Source organism: Otolemur garnettii, unplaced genomic scaffold (assembly GCF_000181295.1).
Source record: "Otolemur garnettii isolate 467f Iridium unplaced genomic scaffold, OtoGar3 scaffold00233, whole genome shotgun sequence".
NCBI classification, from domain to species: domain Eukaryota; kingdom Metazoa; phylum Chordata; class Mammalia; order Primates; family Galagidae; genus Otolemur; species Otolemur garnettii.
In genome coordinates this window covers 1694067-1711496 of record NW_003852628.1, presented here as the reverse complement: position 1 = coordinate 1711496, position 17430 = coordinate 1694067, and the positions used below count along the sequence as shown (strand labels likewise).

The 17430-nt window shown below is 54.5% G+C and overlaps 1 protein-coding gene across 3 annotated transcripts in view; it reads left to right on the top strand.

The window, feature by feature from the left end:
* Positions 1-13343, top strand: part of PAK4 (p21 (RAC1) activated kinase 4) — a 50850-nt gene extending 37507 nt beyond the window's left edge. For 2 of the 3 annotated variants that reach the window (XM_023508250.1, XM_023508251.1), the window contains exons 2-10: positions 2057-2130; positions 3054-3308; positions 5968-6426; positions 6621-7043; positions 8306-8439; positions 8629-8755; positions 9851-9976; positions 11689-11823; positions 12409-13343. In XM_023508250.1, coding sequence (XP_023364018.1) covers positions 3105-3308; positions 5968-6426; positions 6621-7043; positions 8306-8439; positions 8629-8755; positions 9851-9976; positions 11689-11823; positions 12409-12564 — 1764 coding nt within the window. In that variant the 5' untranslated portion in view covers positions 2057-2130; positions 3054-3104 and the 3' untranslated portion in view covers positions 12565-13343. Of the gene's footprint in view, positions 1-2056; positions 2131-3001; positions 3309-5967; positions 6427-6620; positions 7044-8305; positions 8440-8628; positions 8756-9850; positions 9977-11688; positions 11824-12408 lie in introns of those variants that run through there. The other variant, XM_012812950.2, reaches the window with a different exon arrangement.
* Positions 13344-17430: the final 4087 nt, after the last annotated feature.

Genomic DNA, 17430 nt, shown 5'->3' with positions numbered 1-17430 from the left:
TTCCAGATATTTCTCCAAAAATGTTTACCACATGCTGCCAGGGCCTTGTCTGAGGTTCTGAGCAGTGGTGTACTATAGCGGGTCCAGATGAATTAGTTTGTTCACCAAATGTTCATCAGGTCCCTGCTCTGAGTTGGCACACAGGCTCTGGGGTGTGGCAGGGAACAGGACGATGATAGTCTCTGTCCTTAGAGAGCTGGCATTCTAGGGGGAGAAGCAGAGACATCACTGTGGATGTGGTAAGTGCAATGAGCAAAGATAAAGCAGAGAAAGGGACATAGAGGGTGACAAGATTGGAGCAGAGACATTCTAGTACAGCAGAGACTCTTCGTGGGGGACAGGCAGGTAGTAGGGAGCCGTGTGCTGACTGAGGCCCTCAGTGCCTTGTCTTCTGACTCCTTTTAAAAACTCCAGGAGGAAACTGAGGCATACAGCAGCAGAGTGGCTTGCCCAGGGCGTGTATTGAGGTCCCTGGCCTGGGTTGGATTGCTCCCACGTGACAGATATAGGAAGTGAGGTTGTGCAGTGTATAGTAGCTGTGCTGGGGTTTTGAGGCCTGGAGTGTCTGCCTCCTAGGCTCTGAACTGGTCTGGGACCCTCATTCTTTGTGTGGCAGCTCCTCTCCTTCCCTGCCAGGCCTCGCCCTGGCTCTGGCCTCCATGAACCCAGAGCTTATGGTTGGGCAGGAGGGCCTTGTGGGGGAGCCACAGGGTTTAGAGTTGCCTGCTAGAGCCAGGGTGGGGCTCCTGCCTGGTCATTATAAACATGCCCAGTTCCTCTGTTTGTCCTGCCCTCCATGCTGTGCCCAGAGGGAAGGGGTGGCCCTAGGCAAATATCCGGTCCCCTGCAGGGTCACACAGGGCTGCAGGGTGAGAGGTGTTTTGAGGGTGCTTATCAGTGGGGGCTCTGAACTATGGAGGACAGATGCCACAGGACAGCTCCCTCTGCTAGCTAGTTAACTACCCCATTGTCCAGGCTGCCTCCTGCTGTCCTCACCCATCTTGATCCTGAGCAGAATCTGTTCTTCCCTCTCTTGGGTTAGTGAGGGGTCACATGGCTGATTCTGTTCCTGCTAAGGGCTCGGGAGCTGCCTAGCGCCCCCAGGTGGTGGGAAGAGGGAGCTGGATGGGCTGGGCAAAGAGTTCAAAGAGAGAAGGGGGTCTGGGTGTCAGGCCAAATGGGGGGACATCTGGGAAGACAGTGAGGCCATGGGACATAGGGCACAGATCTGGAGTAACAGAGTAGGGGAGAGTAGGGAGGTGGGGGACTGCCATTCCAGGAGCTGGAATTTACAAAGAACCTGGGGAGACGGGGAACAGGGAGTAGGTCAGGGCGGAGAGGCTAGAAGGGAGGGGGTGGTTAGTGTTTGGTTTCAGCACCTGGGTTGAGGAGTGGTTGCGGCAGAGGCAAAGCGGGCTCTTTCCTGACCTGGGCTATCCCATCTCTCACCCAGGGACTCAGGCAGGCCCCAGAGCAAGTGGGGAACCTGGGGTCCGCTGGGGGAGCCCTGGCTCTGACCACCTGCTGGCCTGTTGGGACTGGTTGGGACGGGTTGGCTGTTGGGTCCCCACCCACCTCCCACTGGTCTCCTACTGCCAAACCGGTTCCCCTGGAAAGCTCCACATTCATAGTTCTACCTCCACCAGGGTGGTAGCCTCATCTTCCTGAGCTGCTCCCAGAGGAAGGGAGCCTGAGAAGCAGGTGCTGGAGTGACCACATGGTCCCAGGCACACTGGGAACATCTTTTCTCTCCCTAGGTCCACAAGACCTACTGGGCTGGGGAGCCAGCTGGGAACAGATAGAAATCCCCCTAGCACCTTTCTCCTCATTCCCTCCAGTGGGGTCTGGCACTCTCCAGCCCCAACCACTCTAGGTTCTCACCATGTGGGCAGGTCTGTTTGACCCACATGAGCACTCCACGAGGTCAGAGGCTATCTTGGTCACTGCTGTCCCCACATTGCTGGGCACAGAAGAGACTGTGGTGAATTCACTGTTGGGTGAATTATGATTGACTGAATGAATGAATAAGTGAATAGATGTCTTCTCCCGTTTACAGATGAGTAACCTGGAGACCTGAGAGAAGACGTCACCTGCCTGAGGGCAGTTCTAGCCCCACCAGCATCTAATCAGGTCTCTGTGAACCTAGGGGCCACATGTGGCTGGTATTTACTTACTTTTCGTCATAGCAGCCCTGTAGAGGTTGATCCATGGCACAGAGAGGTTGAGTCACTTGCTCAAAGTCACAGGTAGTACCGGGCAGAGAGATTGCTCTCTGGCCTTCACATCACATCTCTGGGCTCCCTGTGGGACACCACTATCAGCATGTTGCCCCTTCAGCATTTATTCTGTTCTAAGTGCCCCATCCTAATGATAAAGGAGTGTCATAGTGAGGGTGTTTGGGTGTCCTGCTATGGCAAGTCTCAGACACCATCTGCTGAGTTAGTAACCGAAGTGCATGGTGTTCTAAGCCCAGACTCAGGCCTGGGTTAGCTGGGGTGCTTGTGGCCAAGCCACTGGGTACCATTCACTGAGGACACAGGCCAGATGTGAGGTGAGACACAGAGGGACTGGGCAGATGAGACCTGGCCTGTGGTGCTGACATTCTAGTAGTGGGTGTGGACACAGAACCAGCAAACACAGAATGAACGGCAGAATTTTCACAGCTTCCTTGTGCTGGAAAGGTGACGTGTAGAGGGTAGTGGGGCCTGGAGCCATTTCCTCAGGGTGGTCAGAAAAGGATTTGCTGAGGTCTCTGAGAGAGGAAGTGGGGGTGAGAGGGAGCCACATGTTGACCCCAGGGAAGAGCATTCAGGCAGAGAAATGTTCTGAGCAGAGGAGAGATGTGACCTCATGTGGATGTCCACAGGCCCCCTCTGGCTACATGTAAGGCACACATCGGGGGTGCTAAGACAGAGACCCTGGAGGAGGCTGTCGTCTCCCATTCTAGGTGGGATACAGGGAGGGATGGGCCCAGGGCATGGGCAGAAGAGGGAGAGAAATGGGCAGGTTCAAATCACCTGACACTTAACCCTGTTGGTGCCTCTCTCCCACAGGCCTGGTAGGAGCCCAAGTCTGAGCCTGCGTGGTGCTGAGATCCCAGCACCATGTTTGGGAAGAAGAAGAAGCGGGTGGAGATCTCAGCACCATCCAACTTTGAGCACCGTGTGCACACGGGCTTTGACCAGAATGAGCAGAAGTTCACAGGGCTGCCCCGCCAGTGGCAGAGCCTGATCGAGGAGTCAGCTCGCCGGCCCAAGCCCCTAATTGACCCTGCCTGCATCACCTCCATCCAGCCTGGGGCCCCTAAGGTATACCGACACCTGCCATGCTGACACCCCAGGGGGCCCCAGCCCTTAACCCCACACTTGACTCTGCAGCCTACACCTCCACACCTCCTCCTCCTCCTCACTGATCTTAACAGAGACACCCTAATCCTGGGCCTGGTGGTGGCCTTTGACCCACCCTTCCCCCCACAGGCCCCTCTGATTCTCCCTACACCGGCCTCCAGTCCTGCTTTCTCCTGGAGCTCCATGCTCCTGTCCCCACACCTGTCTTTGAGTCCTTCCAGAACACCTGTGGCAGTGAGCAGCACAGACCATTCCTAGACAGTGACAGCACCAGGTGATCAGGGCGTGGATGGGGCGACTGACCCAGACCAGGGGTCCAGACAAGCTTCTCAGAGTTTGGGGCACCTGTACCACAAGCCCTGAGGGCCAATGAGGAATAAGAATTGAGGTGAATGGGACACCGCCGTTAGTGGAGAAATGTTCCTGGGAAACACTGAGAGTTTTCGTTTGGGTTTTCTGCCATTGTGAGCAAAACGGCAGGGTAGAGATATGAACAGAGATCTATTTCCAAGGCTCATGCTTTTAACTCCCCATTCTGTCTCCATATGAAATTATGAGTTGTGGTTCTGGTGTCTAGACATGGCCTGCAGTGAGGCTGGCCTGGTAGCAGAGCCCAGGCTGGGCCTTGGGAAGCCAGCTTTGGAGTGCGGACTTTGCCCCAAGGGCAGTGGGGACCAGGAAGGGCTGCAGGCCAGGGAGAACGCTGCCAGGCTTGTTCCAAAGGAGTGGAGATGGGTGTGCCTGGTGGGCACAGTGCCTGGGGGCAAACCTACCACTGACTCACCTCCTCTCCTCTCCTGCCTGGTGAGGAGGACTGAGGTCAGCAAGTAGGCCATAGGCGCAAGTGCAGAGCCTCCATCTGGCAGTCCACTGAGGTGTTTGTGTGGCCCACACAGGGTGCTTTGAAATTCTTTTTCTTTGCCACTACTTTAAAAAGCAAGAGGCTTCACATCTGAATCTCTCTTTTTTGGCTTCTTGTGATAAACTAGCCAGAGCTGTTGGAAGCTGCTATCTAGGTGGGGCACTGGCTCTTCTTGGCCCACAGGCCCTGCCCAACCCACCCTAGTTCCATGCCTCACCTGGCTCCATGGCCACTTGTGTGAAGTTTATGTCCACACTGGGCCATAGCCCCTGCCTGGCTCAGGATGCTGGGCCTGCCTGTGTCTGTGTCCACCAGGAAGAAGAGGCATGTTGGCTTAATTCAAACAAAGAGCCCCTGTCCTGGGGCCTTGGGGGTACTTGTATTTGCAGCTCTTGGCTGGGAATCTCCCCAGTCCTCCCAGAGTCTTCTTGACCACTTGTTCTGATGCCAAAGTCTGGCCATGTGTCTGCCTTGCCTTCCTGGGGCTGCCCACAGGAGAGGCCTATGGCCTGTGGATGAATTTTATGGGATCAGTTTTCTATACATTAGAGGAAGTCCTCTGGCTTCTGGACATGTAGTAGTCCTAGGCTCATGTCCCTTCCTGCCAGCAGTGATAACCATGGAGCAGGGCTCCTATTGCTGTGGCCTCTGCCCAGTGTGGAATGCTCCACCTCCCTCCCTGGTTCAGCAAATGTCATTGAGCACCTCCTATGTGCCACATGGTGGTCTGAGTGTTGAGATGTAGCAGAATCAGAAACAGGAAAACCAGTTGCCAACCTCAGGAACATTCCACTGGGTAGACCCAGCAATGGACAGATACACATGTGCTTTATGTCAGCTGGTGACAAGTGCTTTAGAGAGAAGAGAGAGCTGGGATGGGGCCTGGGAAGGGTAGGGTTGGCATTTTAGACTGACCACCAGAAGCCTCACTGTGAAGCTGAATTTTGAGCAAAGATCTGAAAGAGGGGAGGGAGGAGGCCATGGGAACCTGGAGGAAGGTGTTCCTAGCAAAGGGAACTGCCAGTGTGAAGGCCCCAAGGTGGCAGCATGCCTGGTGTGTCAGAGGAGCAGCAAGGAGACCTGTGTGCATGGAGCTGAGTTGGGGGGTGGAGTAGGTACTTGAGGGTTGAGGGAGATAGGGCGGCAGTTGTGGAGGGTGAGGACGAGGTGGATTCAGGATGCATTTGGCACTCAGCCCAGTCTCCAATGCATTTGCCCCTTGGTTCCCAGGACCCTCATGCCCTCTACTTTAAGCCCAGACCTTTCTGACTCTACGTGTATCCCACCCTTGGCCTTCAGGGAAGGAGAGAGTGTGGTTTGAGGGTTAATGACCCTGGCAGCCTGCAGAGGAGGAAGTGCCAGGCGTTGCCCTGGACTAGCATCCTGTCATCTACAGCTCTCCAGAGCTGATTATGGGCGAGTTGGCTTCTGCCCTCCCTCCTGCCCACCCCACAGGGCGGGACTCTCCCCTCAGTCTGGGAAGCAGGAGGAAAACAAGGGGGACACTGTCCAGAGGTGCCACCAGACTGGGGGGGACCATGGAGATTATTCCTTCATGTCCCCTCTTGCGGCTAAGTCCTCCATGGGTAGAGCTCCGCCCCTGCTGCCTATCCCCTCATCACCCATGGCATCTCTTCATTCCGTCTCTGTCTTGTCTTCTGTGTGTGTTGTCCTGTCCTGTCCTTGTGTGTTGGATGCACGTCCTGTGTCCCCCTGCTCCTTGCCTGGCCCCCACCCTGCCATTGCCCTGGACCCCAGACCATCGTGCGGGGCAGCAAAGGTGCCAAGGATGGGGCCCTCACGCTGCTGCTGGACGAGTTTGAGAACATGTCGGTGACACGCTCCAACTCTTTGAGGAGAGACAGCCCACCACCACCCACCCGTGCCTGCCAGGAAAATGGGATGCCAGAGGAGCAGGCCACCATGGCCCGAGGGGGCCCAGGAAAGGCGGGCAGCCGAGGCCAGATCACTGGTCGCAATGAGGCTGGTGGCAGCAGTGGTGACAGGCGGCGGGTGGGGCCAGAGAAGAGGCCCAAGTCTTCCAGGGAGGGCTCAGGGGGGCCCCAAGAGCCCTCCCGGGACAAACGCCCCCTCTCTGGGCCTGATGTTGGCACCCCCCAGCCTGCTGGTCTGGCCAGTGGGGCAAAACTGGCAGCTGGCCGGCCCTTTAACACGTACCCTCGGGCCGATACGGACCACCCATCCCGGGGTGCCCAGGTAACCCACCCCCCCCAGGACCTCCCACTGTCCCCTCCCAGTCACTTCCCTTGTTCCCACCTCCCAGCCCCTGCCCCCTGTGTTTCTCATCCTGACCACCCATGTGTCTGTCCCATAGCTGGGCCTCTCTTGCTCAGTGAGCAGAGCTGGCCCCTGGGGCCCTACCACCGACAGTTGTCTCTTTTCTCTTTCAGGGAGAGCCTCGAGACATGGCCCCTAATGGGCCATCAGCAGGGGGCCTGGCTGTCCCCCAGTCCTCCCGGCCTCCCACCCGCATTCGTGGCCCCCCTGGCTCTGGGGTGCTGGGTCCCCATGCCTCTGAACCTCAGCTGGCCCCTCCAGCCCATACCCCCACCACCCCTGCTGCCCCTGGGCCTCCCGGTCCCCGCTCACCACAGCGAGAACCACAGCGAGTGTCCCATGAGCAGTTCCGGGCTGCCCTGCAGCTGGTAGTGGACCCAGGTGACCCTCGCTCCTACCTGGACAACTTCATCAAGATTGGCGAGGGCTCTACGGGCATCGTCTGCATTGCCACTGTGCGAAGCTCAGGCAAGCTGGTGGCCGTCAAGAAGATGGACCTGCGCAAGCAGCAGAGACGAGAGCTGCTCTTCAACGAGGTGGGTGGGTAGTGGTTGGGCATGGCCCCTCAGCCTTGCCTCCACCTTTCCGGCTGTGCTCTTTAATTCTGGGCCAGGTCTGGAAGGGGTGAGGGGGAACAAAAAGGGGAGAACCTAAGGTGGGGTTTGGTCCTTCTCCTTTCCTTCCTCCTTACACTCTGCCTAGGCCGTCTCCTCTGTCCTGAGCTGAAGGTTCCTGCCTCTGTCCTAACAGTACCTCCACCCGTGCCCCTTCCCCTGAGCCCCAAACACAGGGTCCCTTGGCCTACTGATCCTCACTCCCAGCACCCTTCAGGCCCTTCCCACCCATCAAGTCTCAACTAGCCTCCAGGAGAGTGTCTCCATGCCTGCTCCTCCTCAGGTTCCCTGTCTCCTGTGCTCCCACCTGTCAGCCCTGAGACAGTGCACTCTTTCCACTGCTCCTCTGCAGTCCTTCTCTCTTGCTCAGGGTTCTTGCCCCAGCCTGCCCTTTTGGGTGTCCCCTTGGCACTCTGCACACAGCAGCCAAAGGGCCCTTCCTGGCATCCGTGACCACCATGTCAGGTGCTTCTTGGTCTGGTGTCCTTCTAGGCACTTGGTTTTATCCAACTTGCAGCTTTGGCTGTAGGTGGCCTCTTTGCCAGGGAACTTATTACAAAGACAGACTCCTAGCTCTTTGCCAGGGAACTTATTACAAAGACAGACTCCTAGCTCCTTCCCCAAGAGGCATCTGTGTTTAAGCAGCCCACTCCCACACTGATGCAGGAGCTCCGGGAGGATATCAGGCCTGGGGGTTATCTAGGCACCGGCCACTGCTTCCCTATCCCTCCTCTCAGCGCTTTACCAAACGCACCCTTACCTATCCCCCTGCTGAATTACGGTGCTCCAACAGCACCATGAACTCCTAATACAGAGTCCCTCATCCTCCCCCACAGGCACACCTTTTCATCTAACTTTGACTTGCTTGTCCTTGTCTCAACCCTGTGCTCAGACACTCCTCCCTCCTCCCTTGGCCAACACCAGCCTGCTCCTCAGGGCCACTCAGAGACCAGCCTAGGATTGATCAGAGATGGGTGTGTCCATGGGGTGGGGTATATCCCCAGAAGGGTGGTAGCAGGCCTCAAGCTGGCTTCCAACTCTGCTTGGCTTTGGCAGTGGAATGGGCAGTCCAGGTGACCCAGAGAAACAGAAGTGAGAGGAGGAGCCAGACAGGCTGCAGAGGGAGGCAGGGTATCTATGGCGGTGTGGAGGTGGGGCTGGTGCTTACCTGACCTCCTGTCCAGGTGGTGATCATGCGGGACTACCAGCATGAGAACGTGGTGGAGATGTATAACAGCTACCTGGTGGGGGACGAGCTCTGGGTGGTGATGGAGTTCCTGGAAGGAGGTGCCCTTACTGACATCGTCACCCACACCAGGTACTGCGGGATAGCTGGCTCCTCCACAAAGGGAAGGCAGGACCTCTCCTGTTGCAGGGCTGAATTTCCTCTCCACCACTTAGGGTGGGCCTTGTCTGCTCAGAGCCAGCAGCTCTATCCCCTGGGGTTGGTTATGTCTTCAGACCCTGGGGGTCCTGTCTGCCCAGAGCTTACCCTCATCCTGCACAGGATGAACGAGGAGCAGATTGCTGCCGTGTGCCTGGCTGTGCTGCAGGCCTTGTCTGTGCTCCACGCCCAGGGCGTCATCCACCGGGACATCAAGAGTGACTCCATCCTGCTGACCCACGATGGCAGGGTGAGGAGGCGGGTGGCCGCAATGCCTGTGTTAGGGTGGACAGGCTCTGCTCCCCAGTTCAGTGGCTAGAGGAACAGTAAGTTTATCTGTTCCTCACAGAATAGTCAAGGGTCAGTAGTGGGAGGGAGCAGGCTGCAGTGGGATGGGACAGGCTGGTAGGGGAGTTTCTGCCATCAGCATAAGATTCTAGGAACTGTAATGCAGCCCTGGGCCAGAGGGGACAGGTTTGGGCAGACAGCCACAGCCCTGGCCACATGCTTCCTCTTCCCCTGAAAGCCAACTCCCGGCGAAGCACCCAGGGTAGGCTGTGGGCACTGGTCTTTGCTCATATTTTGGACTGAGGTTCTGAATCTGGGGCCATGGGTGAGCCTTTCATTGCCCAGAGCTTGCATTTATCATCCAAGGGAGACTTGATTTTTTGTGAGACGGCTCTTGACTTTTCATGAAATTCTTGAAGAAGATGGGAGTTCTGCCCCTTCCTCCAGGGAAAGTTAAGCCCCAGAAGTCAGTCAAGGCAAATTAGGAGAGCTTTGTTTCACTGAGTGTCCGTGAAAATCAAAGGATGTCTACAGATGTGTTTGGGGCAACATATGTGAGCCACCTGGAATTGTATGCTCACCATGTGGGTGTTTTTCTGGGGAAAACCCATAGACATCCTCAAGAGTCTGAAAAAGAACTTACAGTTCAAAAAGGTGAAAATCCTTGGTTCTGGGGACCTGCTTGGTTCATATGCCCTGGGGCAGGGAGCATCTTCTTCCACCTGTAAATTGAAGACCTGTAGCCTCCAGGGAACCAGGGTCCAGCCAGGGCACAGGCTTTCAGATCCTTTGGTCTCTACAGCACTCAGGCCACTCCCCCCAAGAACTGAAGGGTACCTGTTTAGTGTCTGCCAGGAGGGCAGATGATGTGACCTTAGGGGAGATGACATGCCTGAGGGCCCCTGCAAGGTGGTAGAGCCCTCCGGTGGTCTGGCTCCAGAGCCCAGATCTTACCTCTATGTTGTACATCGTATCTAAACCCAAGGAATTAATAGGTGCTCTGCTTGCACTTCTGCATGCCAGCATCTCTGACCCTGGCACCTCTATCCTGCCCTAGGTAAAGCTGTCAGACTTCGGGTTCTGTGCCCAGGTGAGCAAGGAGGTGCCACGGAGAAAGTCACTGGTCGGCACGCCTTACTGGATGGCCCCAGAGCTCATCTCCCGGCTTCCGTATGGGCCAGAGGTGAGCCCAGAGGTGGCCTGGTTGTCCCACTGTCGGCACAGGTTCATACTTATACCCCAGAGCAGCTGGGGTGGGGTGATGCACGGCTCAGTTTGGGGAGTGGGTTGCCAGGGACAGTTTCACACATGCATTTATTAATTCATTACTGATTACTAGTTCTGGGCCAGGCCACATGATTGGGAGGAGGGATAAAATACTGAGCAGAAGTAGCCATAGGCCCTGCCCGACAGCCTGGTGCAGAGGCCACAGACTTCTGGCTGGTACAGCCTAAAGATGCTTTAAATTTTTTTTTTTTCTTTTTGCAGTTTTTGGCTGGGGCTGGGTTTGAGCCCGCCATCTCCGGCATATGGGGCCGGGGGATGGGGCCTAATCCTTTGAACCACAGGTGCGGTCCTATTTTTATTTTATTTATTTATTTATTGGGGGGGACGGAGTCTCACTCTGTCACTCTGGCTAGCTAGAGTGCCATAGCATCACAGCTCACAGCAATCCTCTTGCCTCAGCCTCCCAAGTAGCTGGGACTATATGCTCCTGCCATAATGCCTGGCTGGTTTTTCTATTTTTAGTAGAGATCAGGCAATCCTCCTGCCTCGGCCTCCCAGAGTACTAGGATTATAGGTAGGAGCCACTACACCTGTCCTTTGGAGATGCTCTTGTAAACATTTTAAAATGAGAGCTCACACACAGAATTTCTTCTTTTGGAAAACCAGAAGATCTGGCCACATGGAGACCAAACTCCTACTTGGCAGCAGTCAGCAGTGCTGAGGGGCAACAAGGTGGTGCCTTTGCCCTGGTGGCAGTCCCCACCCATCCCTGTTGCCTGCTTCACTTGCCTCCTACTCTGAGACCTGCGAGCTGTGGCCCATGGGCCTAAGGATTCTTCCACCAGTTGGTCAATAAGACTTGACCCCTGGCCATGAGAAAGGTGCTCTGGGGAGTACATCAGGAGTGACCTCAGGCTAAGATGAAGTCACACTGGGGAGGAAGGCTGATGTTAAGAATCTGAGAGGATGTGAAGACCCCACACTCTACCCCAGAAGTGCATTAATGTACATAGTTACCATTCAATTAAAAAAAAAAGAAGAAAGAATCTGAGAGGACAGCTCAGTGAGGATTGCCTATGAGGGTCAAAGACACAACTCCAATGGAACAGTGACATTGGGGGTGGACAGGCTTCAGGCACAGTCATCCATGTCCCTTTTCCTCCCCAGCCCCAATTTTCTCAGCATTCTACTCAGGCAGGCTGTCCCCTTGTGGGGGGAAAGACAGCCCCTGGTCACTCTGGGAAGCATCTCCCTGTCTGAGCTCCCCCACCTCCACCACTTCGCTGGATATTTTGGCTGAAGTCCCGAGTTGACTCCGATCAGCTCACCTTGGGTCATGTGCCTGTTCCTTAGCTGATCATTGTGTCCCAGCCATGCTGCAGAGGCAACCTGGGTCAGGCACCCACCACCATGGACTGACAAGGAGGGCAGGGGTCTCACCAGAGGAAGCCAGCTTTGCCAGGAGTGAGGTGGGCAGTTGACAACAGTTTTCAAGGGCTCCCAGGAGGAATGTGTGGGGTCTAGCTGGCTGTCCTGGAGGGTATTCCAGGGCCAGGGACACCAGGAACCAGAGTCAAGAGCAGAACAAGGGGGCACTTCTCCCTGAGTTTCCTCCAGGACTGGCCGTCCTTCCACTGCTCAGTCCTGCTGTCCCTCCTCTCACACCAGGTAGACATCTGGTCACTGGGAGTAATGGTGATCGAGATGGTGGATGGGGAGCCGCCTTACTTCAATGAGCCACCTCTCAAAGCCATGAAGATGATTCGGGACAACCTGCCACCTCGACTAAAGAACCTGCACAAGGTAGGCCCCTGCCAGTCTGGAGGCAGTGCTCTAGCAGGCAGGTGCGGGCACCAGGGAGGGTGAGGGGTATGGATGACATTGTCACCTCAGTTGTCCAGGGATGGTGCATACTGTGTGCTGGGCTGCCCCACCCCAGGTCTTGTCTGCAAACAGACTTATGTGGGGACTGAACGACAGAAACAGTAATGCCCTTGGGTGCCCTGTTCTTAGGTTGGCCTGGCAGAGCACACACTTGTACCCAAATCCTGGCCCTGCCCTGCCTCAGATAGATCTGGGCAGTTAGAGGTGGAGAACACGCCTGGTGGGAAAGGGGTTGTTTCCCCCAGGGCCCAGCTGCTGCCAACTCCTTGCCAAAACACGAAAATGGGAAAGAAATGAAATCCAGGGGACTTTTGAGTTTGTCATTGTCCCTGGGGTCAAACTTTAGACACCCATGCTCTCTATGCCCCCTCCCTGGGCAGTTGGTGTCCTCAGCCCATTCAGAGGAGAAGAAAATCTCAGCCCCACAGCAGGTGAGCCATGATCTGATATCTGACCCAGTGCCAGGGAATTTCTCCCCATGACCCTACCCCACCCTTCCCACAGGTGTCACCATCCCTGAAGGGCTTCCTGGACCGCCTGCTGGTGCGCGACCCTACACAGAGGGCCACCGCAGCAGAGCTGCTGAAGCACCCATTCCTGGCCAAGGCAGGGCCGCCTGCCAGCATCGTACCCCTCATGCGCCAGAACCGCACCAGATGAGGCTCAGCGCCTGCCCCTGAACCAAAGAGCCCCTTGGGTTACCCCAGCCCTCCGAGGCCAGTAGGGGGGCAGCCCCCACTCTTCCAGGCCCAGGAGACACTCCGTATGGCACCACCCTCTTTACTGGGAGTGGGTGTAAGGGACCCCACTACTGAACTCTGGTTTGATTTTATGACTTAAAAAATCACAGTGACTTATGGGAGTAAGTGAGGATCCCAGGCCCTCCCCTATGTTCTTCTATCTCCGGGAAGGACAGGAGGCCCTTCCATCACTGGAAACCTGCAGTGGGGGTTGCCAAGGGTGGAGACAACACTATGAAAGAGGTGTGTGTGTGTGTGTGTGTGCGTGTGTGTGCACGCTGAAGGTCCGGTTACTCTGTCCTCTGGCCTGCAAGTGTGTGTTTCTGACACCTTGCCTGATACCCAGCCCTCTCTCCCCCTGAGCCATTGCGGGGGTTGATCATGAATGTCCGAAGAGTGGCCTTTTCCTGTAGCCCTGCACACCTCTCTGGATGGGAGACAGGGGTCGGGGCTTCCACCTACCCCTAGCCTCTGCAGCAAATGACTACTGCACCTGGACAGCCTCCTCTTTTCTAGAAGTCTATTTATATTGTCATTTTATAACACTCGAACCCCCACCCCAACCTGGGGACAGATGGTCCCTGTCCTGCGCAGTGCACCGGAGACAGAACCACTGCCTGAAGAATCAGGTTCCTGCACGGTCAGCGCCGCCCCACCCATCCCTGAAGTTAGTTTTACAATTAAAAGATTGTCTTGTTTCATGTGTGTGGTATGTGGGGACCCCTGGCTGGCCATCTTGGGTGGGAATTTGCAGAGAGGTCTGGAGTCAGGAGAGAGGCCTGGCTGCCCCAGGTGACCCCAAAGGCAGGATGGGACTGGTGTGGGTGGTAGGGTAGCCACAGGATTGGCCTCTACCCCAGAAGCTGCTAGCTTGCCATGGTGACCAGTTTACCAAATCTGTGATTTCCTGGAAACTTTAAAGGTCGTCTTGAGTGTGTTTAGGGAGTGTGAACTGACCTTGAACAATTAAGTTAGTAAATTGGCTGTTTGGCAAATTGGTCAGTGGGCAGATGGCCTTTCCAGGGGAGGGGGATTAACTAAGTCTGGTTGACCTTGAGCTGCCCGCTCAGAGCTACCCCTGGCCCCAGTGCCTGGGAGCTGAGCCTGGTGGGGCCAGTGATGGGAGAAGGAATCTGGCTGACATGGAGGTGACAACAGCACTTTTGCATTCTGGGCATGTCCTGCCACTCAGGCCCTGCTGGGCTTCACTTCCTGCATCTGCTCCTGTATCCTAAGAGGTGGACAGAAGCAGTGCCACCTCCTGGGGGTGTGGGTGAGAGAATGAAGAGCTAGCTCCACCTTCAGGGCTGCCTGGCATTGCTGGCAGAGACCTCAGCCTGGTGGTGCTGATGGGAAGCAAATGGTGAGGGTGGAGATTCATTAGCCTGGGCCTCCTGCCCTGTCCCAGGACCCCCTTCCGCAGGTCCTGACCTTCCCTAGGGGTCTGGGCACTGCTTCTGTGGCAGGGCCTGTGCCAAGTGCATACATGACCTAGATAGATCATCACAGATTCAAACAGGACAGTGCAGGCAGCACTTGCTCTGTAGGAATGTGTGAGGCCTGGGTGAAGCAGGTACGTTACTGGAGAGAAATGCAGAGTTGGCAGAAGAAGATACAGAAAACATGACCAAGATGACACCCCACGCACACACACACCAAATAAAAAGCTTCAGGCTCGGGTGGCGCCTGTGGCTCAAAGGAGTAGAGCACTGGCCCCATATGCCAGAGGTGGTGGGTTCAAACCCAGCCCCGGTCAAAAACTGTAAAAATAAAAATAAAAATAAAAACTTGAGGCTCAGAATGCTTGCAAAGGGGATCTACCAAACAGGAGCAGGTATGGAGAAGTAGAAGATGGCTCCCCGTTCATTTTAGGGAACTGGTATGATAAGACTCCAAAACCAAATAATGGAAGGGAGCCACTGGCTTCAGTGGGTCCCATGGGACGCTGAGGACAGCTCTAGGAGGTGCCCGCTCCCCAGGCTTGGAGGTAGAAAGCTACCTGCCCTGGTCGGTCCAATCTGTCCCCACAGTGGCTCTGCTGGTTTGGGCACCTTCAGTGCAGTTTGAAGAGGTGGCTTTGGGTGGCACAGTGGGAGCTGCTGCTGGAGGCGCTGTTCCTCCCCAGTGCTGCTGCTGCCACTGTTGCCTGTGCAGAAGGGGATCTCATGGAACAGTCAATGGTAGTTCAGGGAAACAGACCCCTCTAATTGTTTTGAATGTAGGAGGGGCAGATTTAATATAGGTGACTGGTTAAAAACCAGGTACCCTGATATCATTAAAGGCAGGAAGTCACTGCCACCTGTATGGCTTAAGGAAGCCAGGCTTGTTTCTGCTTGGCCAGAGCAGAATGGCTTCTTCAGCTTCCTGCCCTGTTGTCTCACTGACCTTCTGGCCAGGGAGTAGTCTACAAGACAGTTTTTCAGGCTTCAGCTTGAGCAGAACAGAGGGGAACATTTAGGAGGGCAAGTGTGGGCCACACAGTAGCTGTGTGGCACTGGAGGACTCACTTTATCCACATTTAATTGGCCAGACATGGCACTCCGCGAGAATGAATGTCAACTCAGCCAGACAGGAAGTGCTGTGGGTGCTGGTCACACCTACAAGGCCAGGAGGGAGAGTCAGGGATGGACTGGCTGTGCAACCTGCAGCCACAGGCCACATGCTGATTTTGTGAGGACTTTTTTTGCTTATCTGTGGTGTCAGATATCACAGAAAGAATGCATGGGTCCATTTTTGGCTAATCAGCTTTCCTTAGTGTTTGTGTATTTAATGTGTATCCCGAGATAGCTCTTATTCTTCCAGTATGCAGCATAGACCCCCCTGTTAGCCTGCTGGCCAAAGAGAGGTGTGTTTACAGAGACCCAACATGAGTGATTTAAACAGGACCACAGTGGCTTCCAAAGTGGAGGTCCCAGTCCAGCATCATCAGTGGAACATGACATGCAAATTCCTGGGCCCCATCCTTGGTTGAATCAGAAACTCTGGTGGGGCCTAGCAATCTGCATTTTTTTTAATTGTTGGGGATTCATTGAGGGTACAAGAAACCAGATTACACTGCAGCAATCTGCATTTTAACAAGCCGTTCAGGGCACTCCCTCGCCTGCTCAGGTTTGGGAGCCCCTGAGAGTCGGCTGAGATGTGTGAGAATTAGGATCCTGGGGTCCTTCCTTCTTGTTTCTTCATCTTGGGACCAATGCCTCTCCCTATGTAAGATGACTCATTACCATCAGAAGGGGAAGAGGAGGGCCCTCCCTTTCAAGGACTTGACCCAGAAGTTTCCCCATATATCACTGCCCAGAGCTTAGTCACGTAGCCACACCAAGAAATGAGGTTGGGAAACGGAGTCTATTCTGGGCGGCTGTGTATAACTAACTACACACTATTACTATGCAGTCGTGATTCTCTACGCTGCTGCTCATTACACTTGCTGGGCGTCACCCTGAAAATTCTGATTTAGAGACAGAACAGAGAGCCCAGAAGCAGGCCCTGATGTATGCAGGAGCTTTGTACATGATAAGGATGGCCCCCACGGATCAGTAAAGGGGAAGAGATTGTTTAATAAATGCGCTCATGGAGAGTAAAACTATGTCCCTACCTAAAACTACAACAAAAGGGAAGCCTGGATCTCTGCTGTCCAGTGCAGTACTAACTAGTCACATGTGGATATTTGATTTTTTTTTTTGAGACAATTTTATTTGGTCAACCTCTGTAGAGTGCTGTAGTAACATAGTTCACAGCAACCTCAAACTCGGGCTCAAGTGGTCCCCCTGCCTCAGCCTCCCAAGTAGCTGGGATAACAGCTGCCTGCCACAACACCTCACTATTTTTTTCTATTTTTAGTAGAGATGGGGTCTCACTCTTACTCAGGCTTGTCTTGAACTCCTGAGGTCAAGAAATCCACCTATTTGATTTTAAAGTGAACTAAAACTAAGCATACACTCCCTCAGTTGCACTTACCACATTTCACATGTTCAATTGCCACACGTGATCAGTGGCTACTGACTGGACAGTACAGATAGTGAATGTTTTCATTATCTCAGTTCTACTGAACTCTTTTCTCTGGGTAGATAAAGATCTGAGAAGTAAAGCACAAAGTTGATTAGAGGAAAGAAACTAGGGGCCAAGAAGGACTTTTAAACAAAATTCCAAAGGAACACATAACGAAAAAATAAAGTTGGTTGTCAGGGATTCCCAAACCTGGGCAGGCATCAGAATGCCCTGAAGGGCTTATTAAGATGCAATTCCTGGGCCTCACCAGAAGTTCTGATTCAGCCAGGGGTGGGACCCAGGAATTTGCATGTCAGTTTCCCAGAGATGATATTGAACTGGGACCTCCACTTTGGGAGCCACTGTTGTTCTGCTTTTTGTTTTGTTTTTGTTTCTGTTCTGAGACAGAGTCTCACTTTGTTGCCCTTGGTAGAGTGCCTTGATGTCATAGCTCACAGCAGCCTCAAACTCTTGGGCTAAAGCAACTCTCTTGCCTCAGCCTCCCAAGTAGCTGGGACTACAGGTGCCCACCACAACGCCTGACTATTTTTATTTGTTTGTTTGCAGTTCCTCAGGGGCTGGTTTTGAACCCACCACCCTTGGTATATGGGGCCAGCGCCCTACTCACTGTGCCATAGGTGCTGCCCCACCCAGTTATTTTTAGAGACGGGATCTTGCTTTTGCTCAGGCTGGTCTTGAACCTATGAGCTCAGGCAATCCACCTGCCTTGGCCTCCTGGAGTGCTTGAATACAGGCATGAGCTACCACACCTGGCCTATTGTCCTGGGTTTTTTTTTTT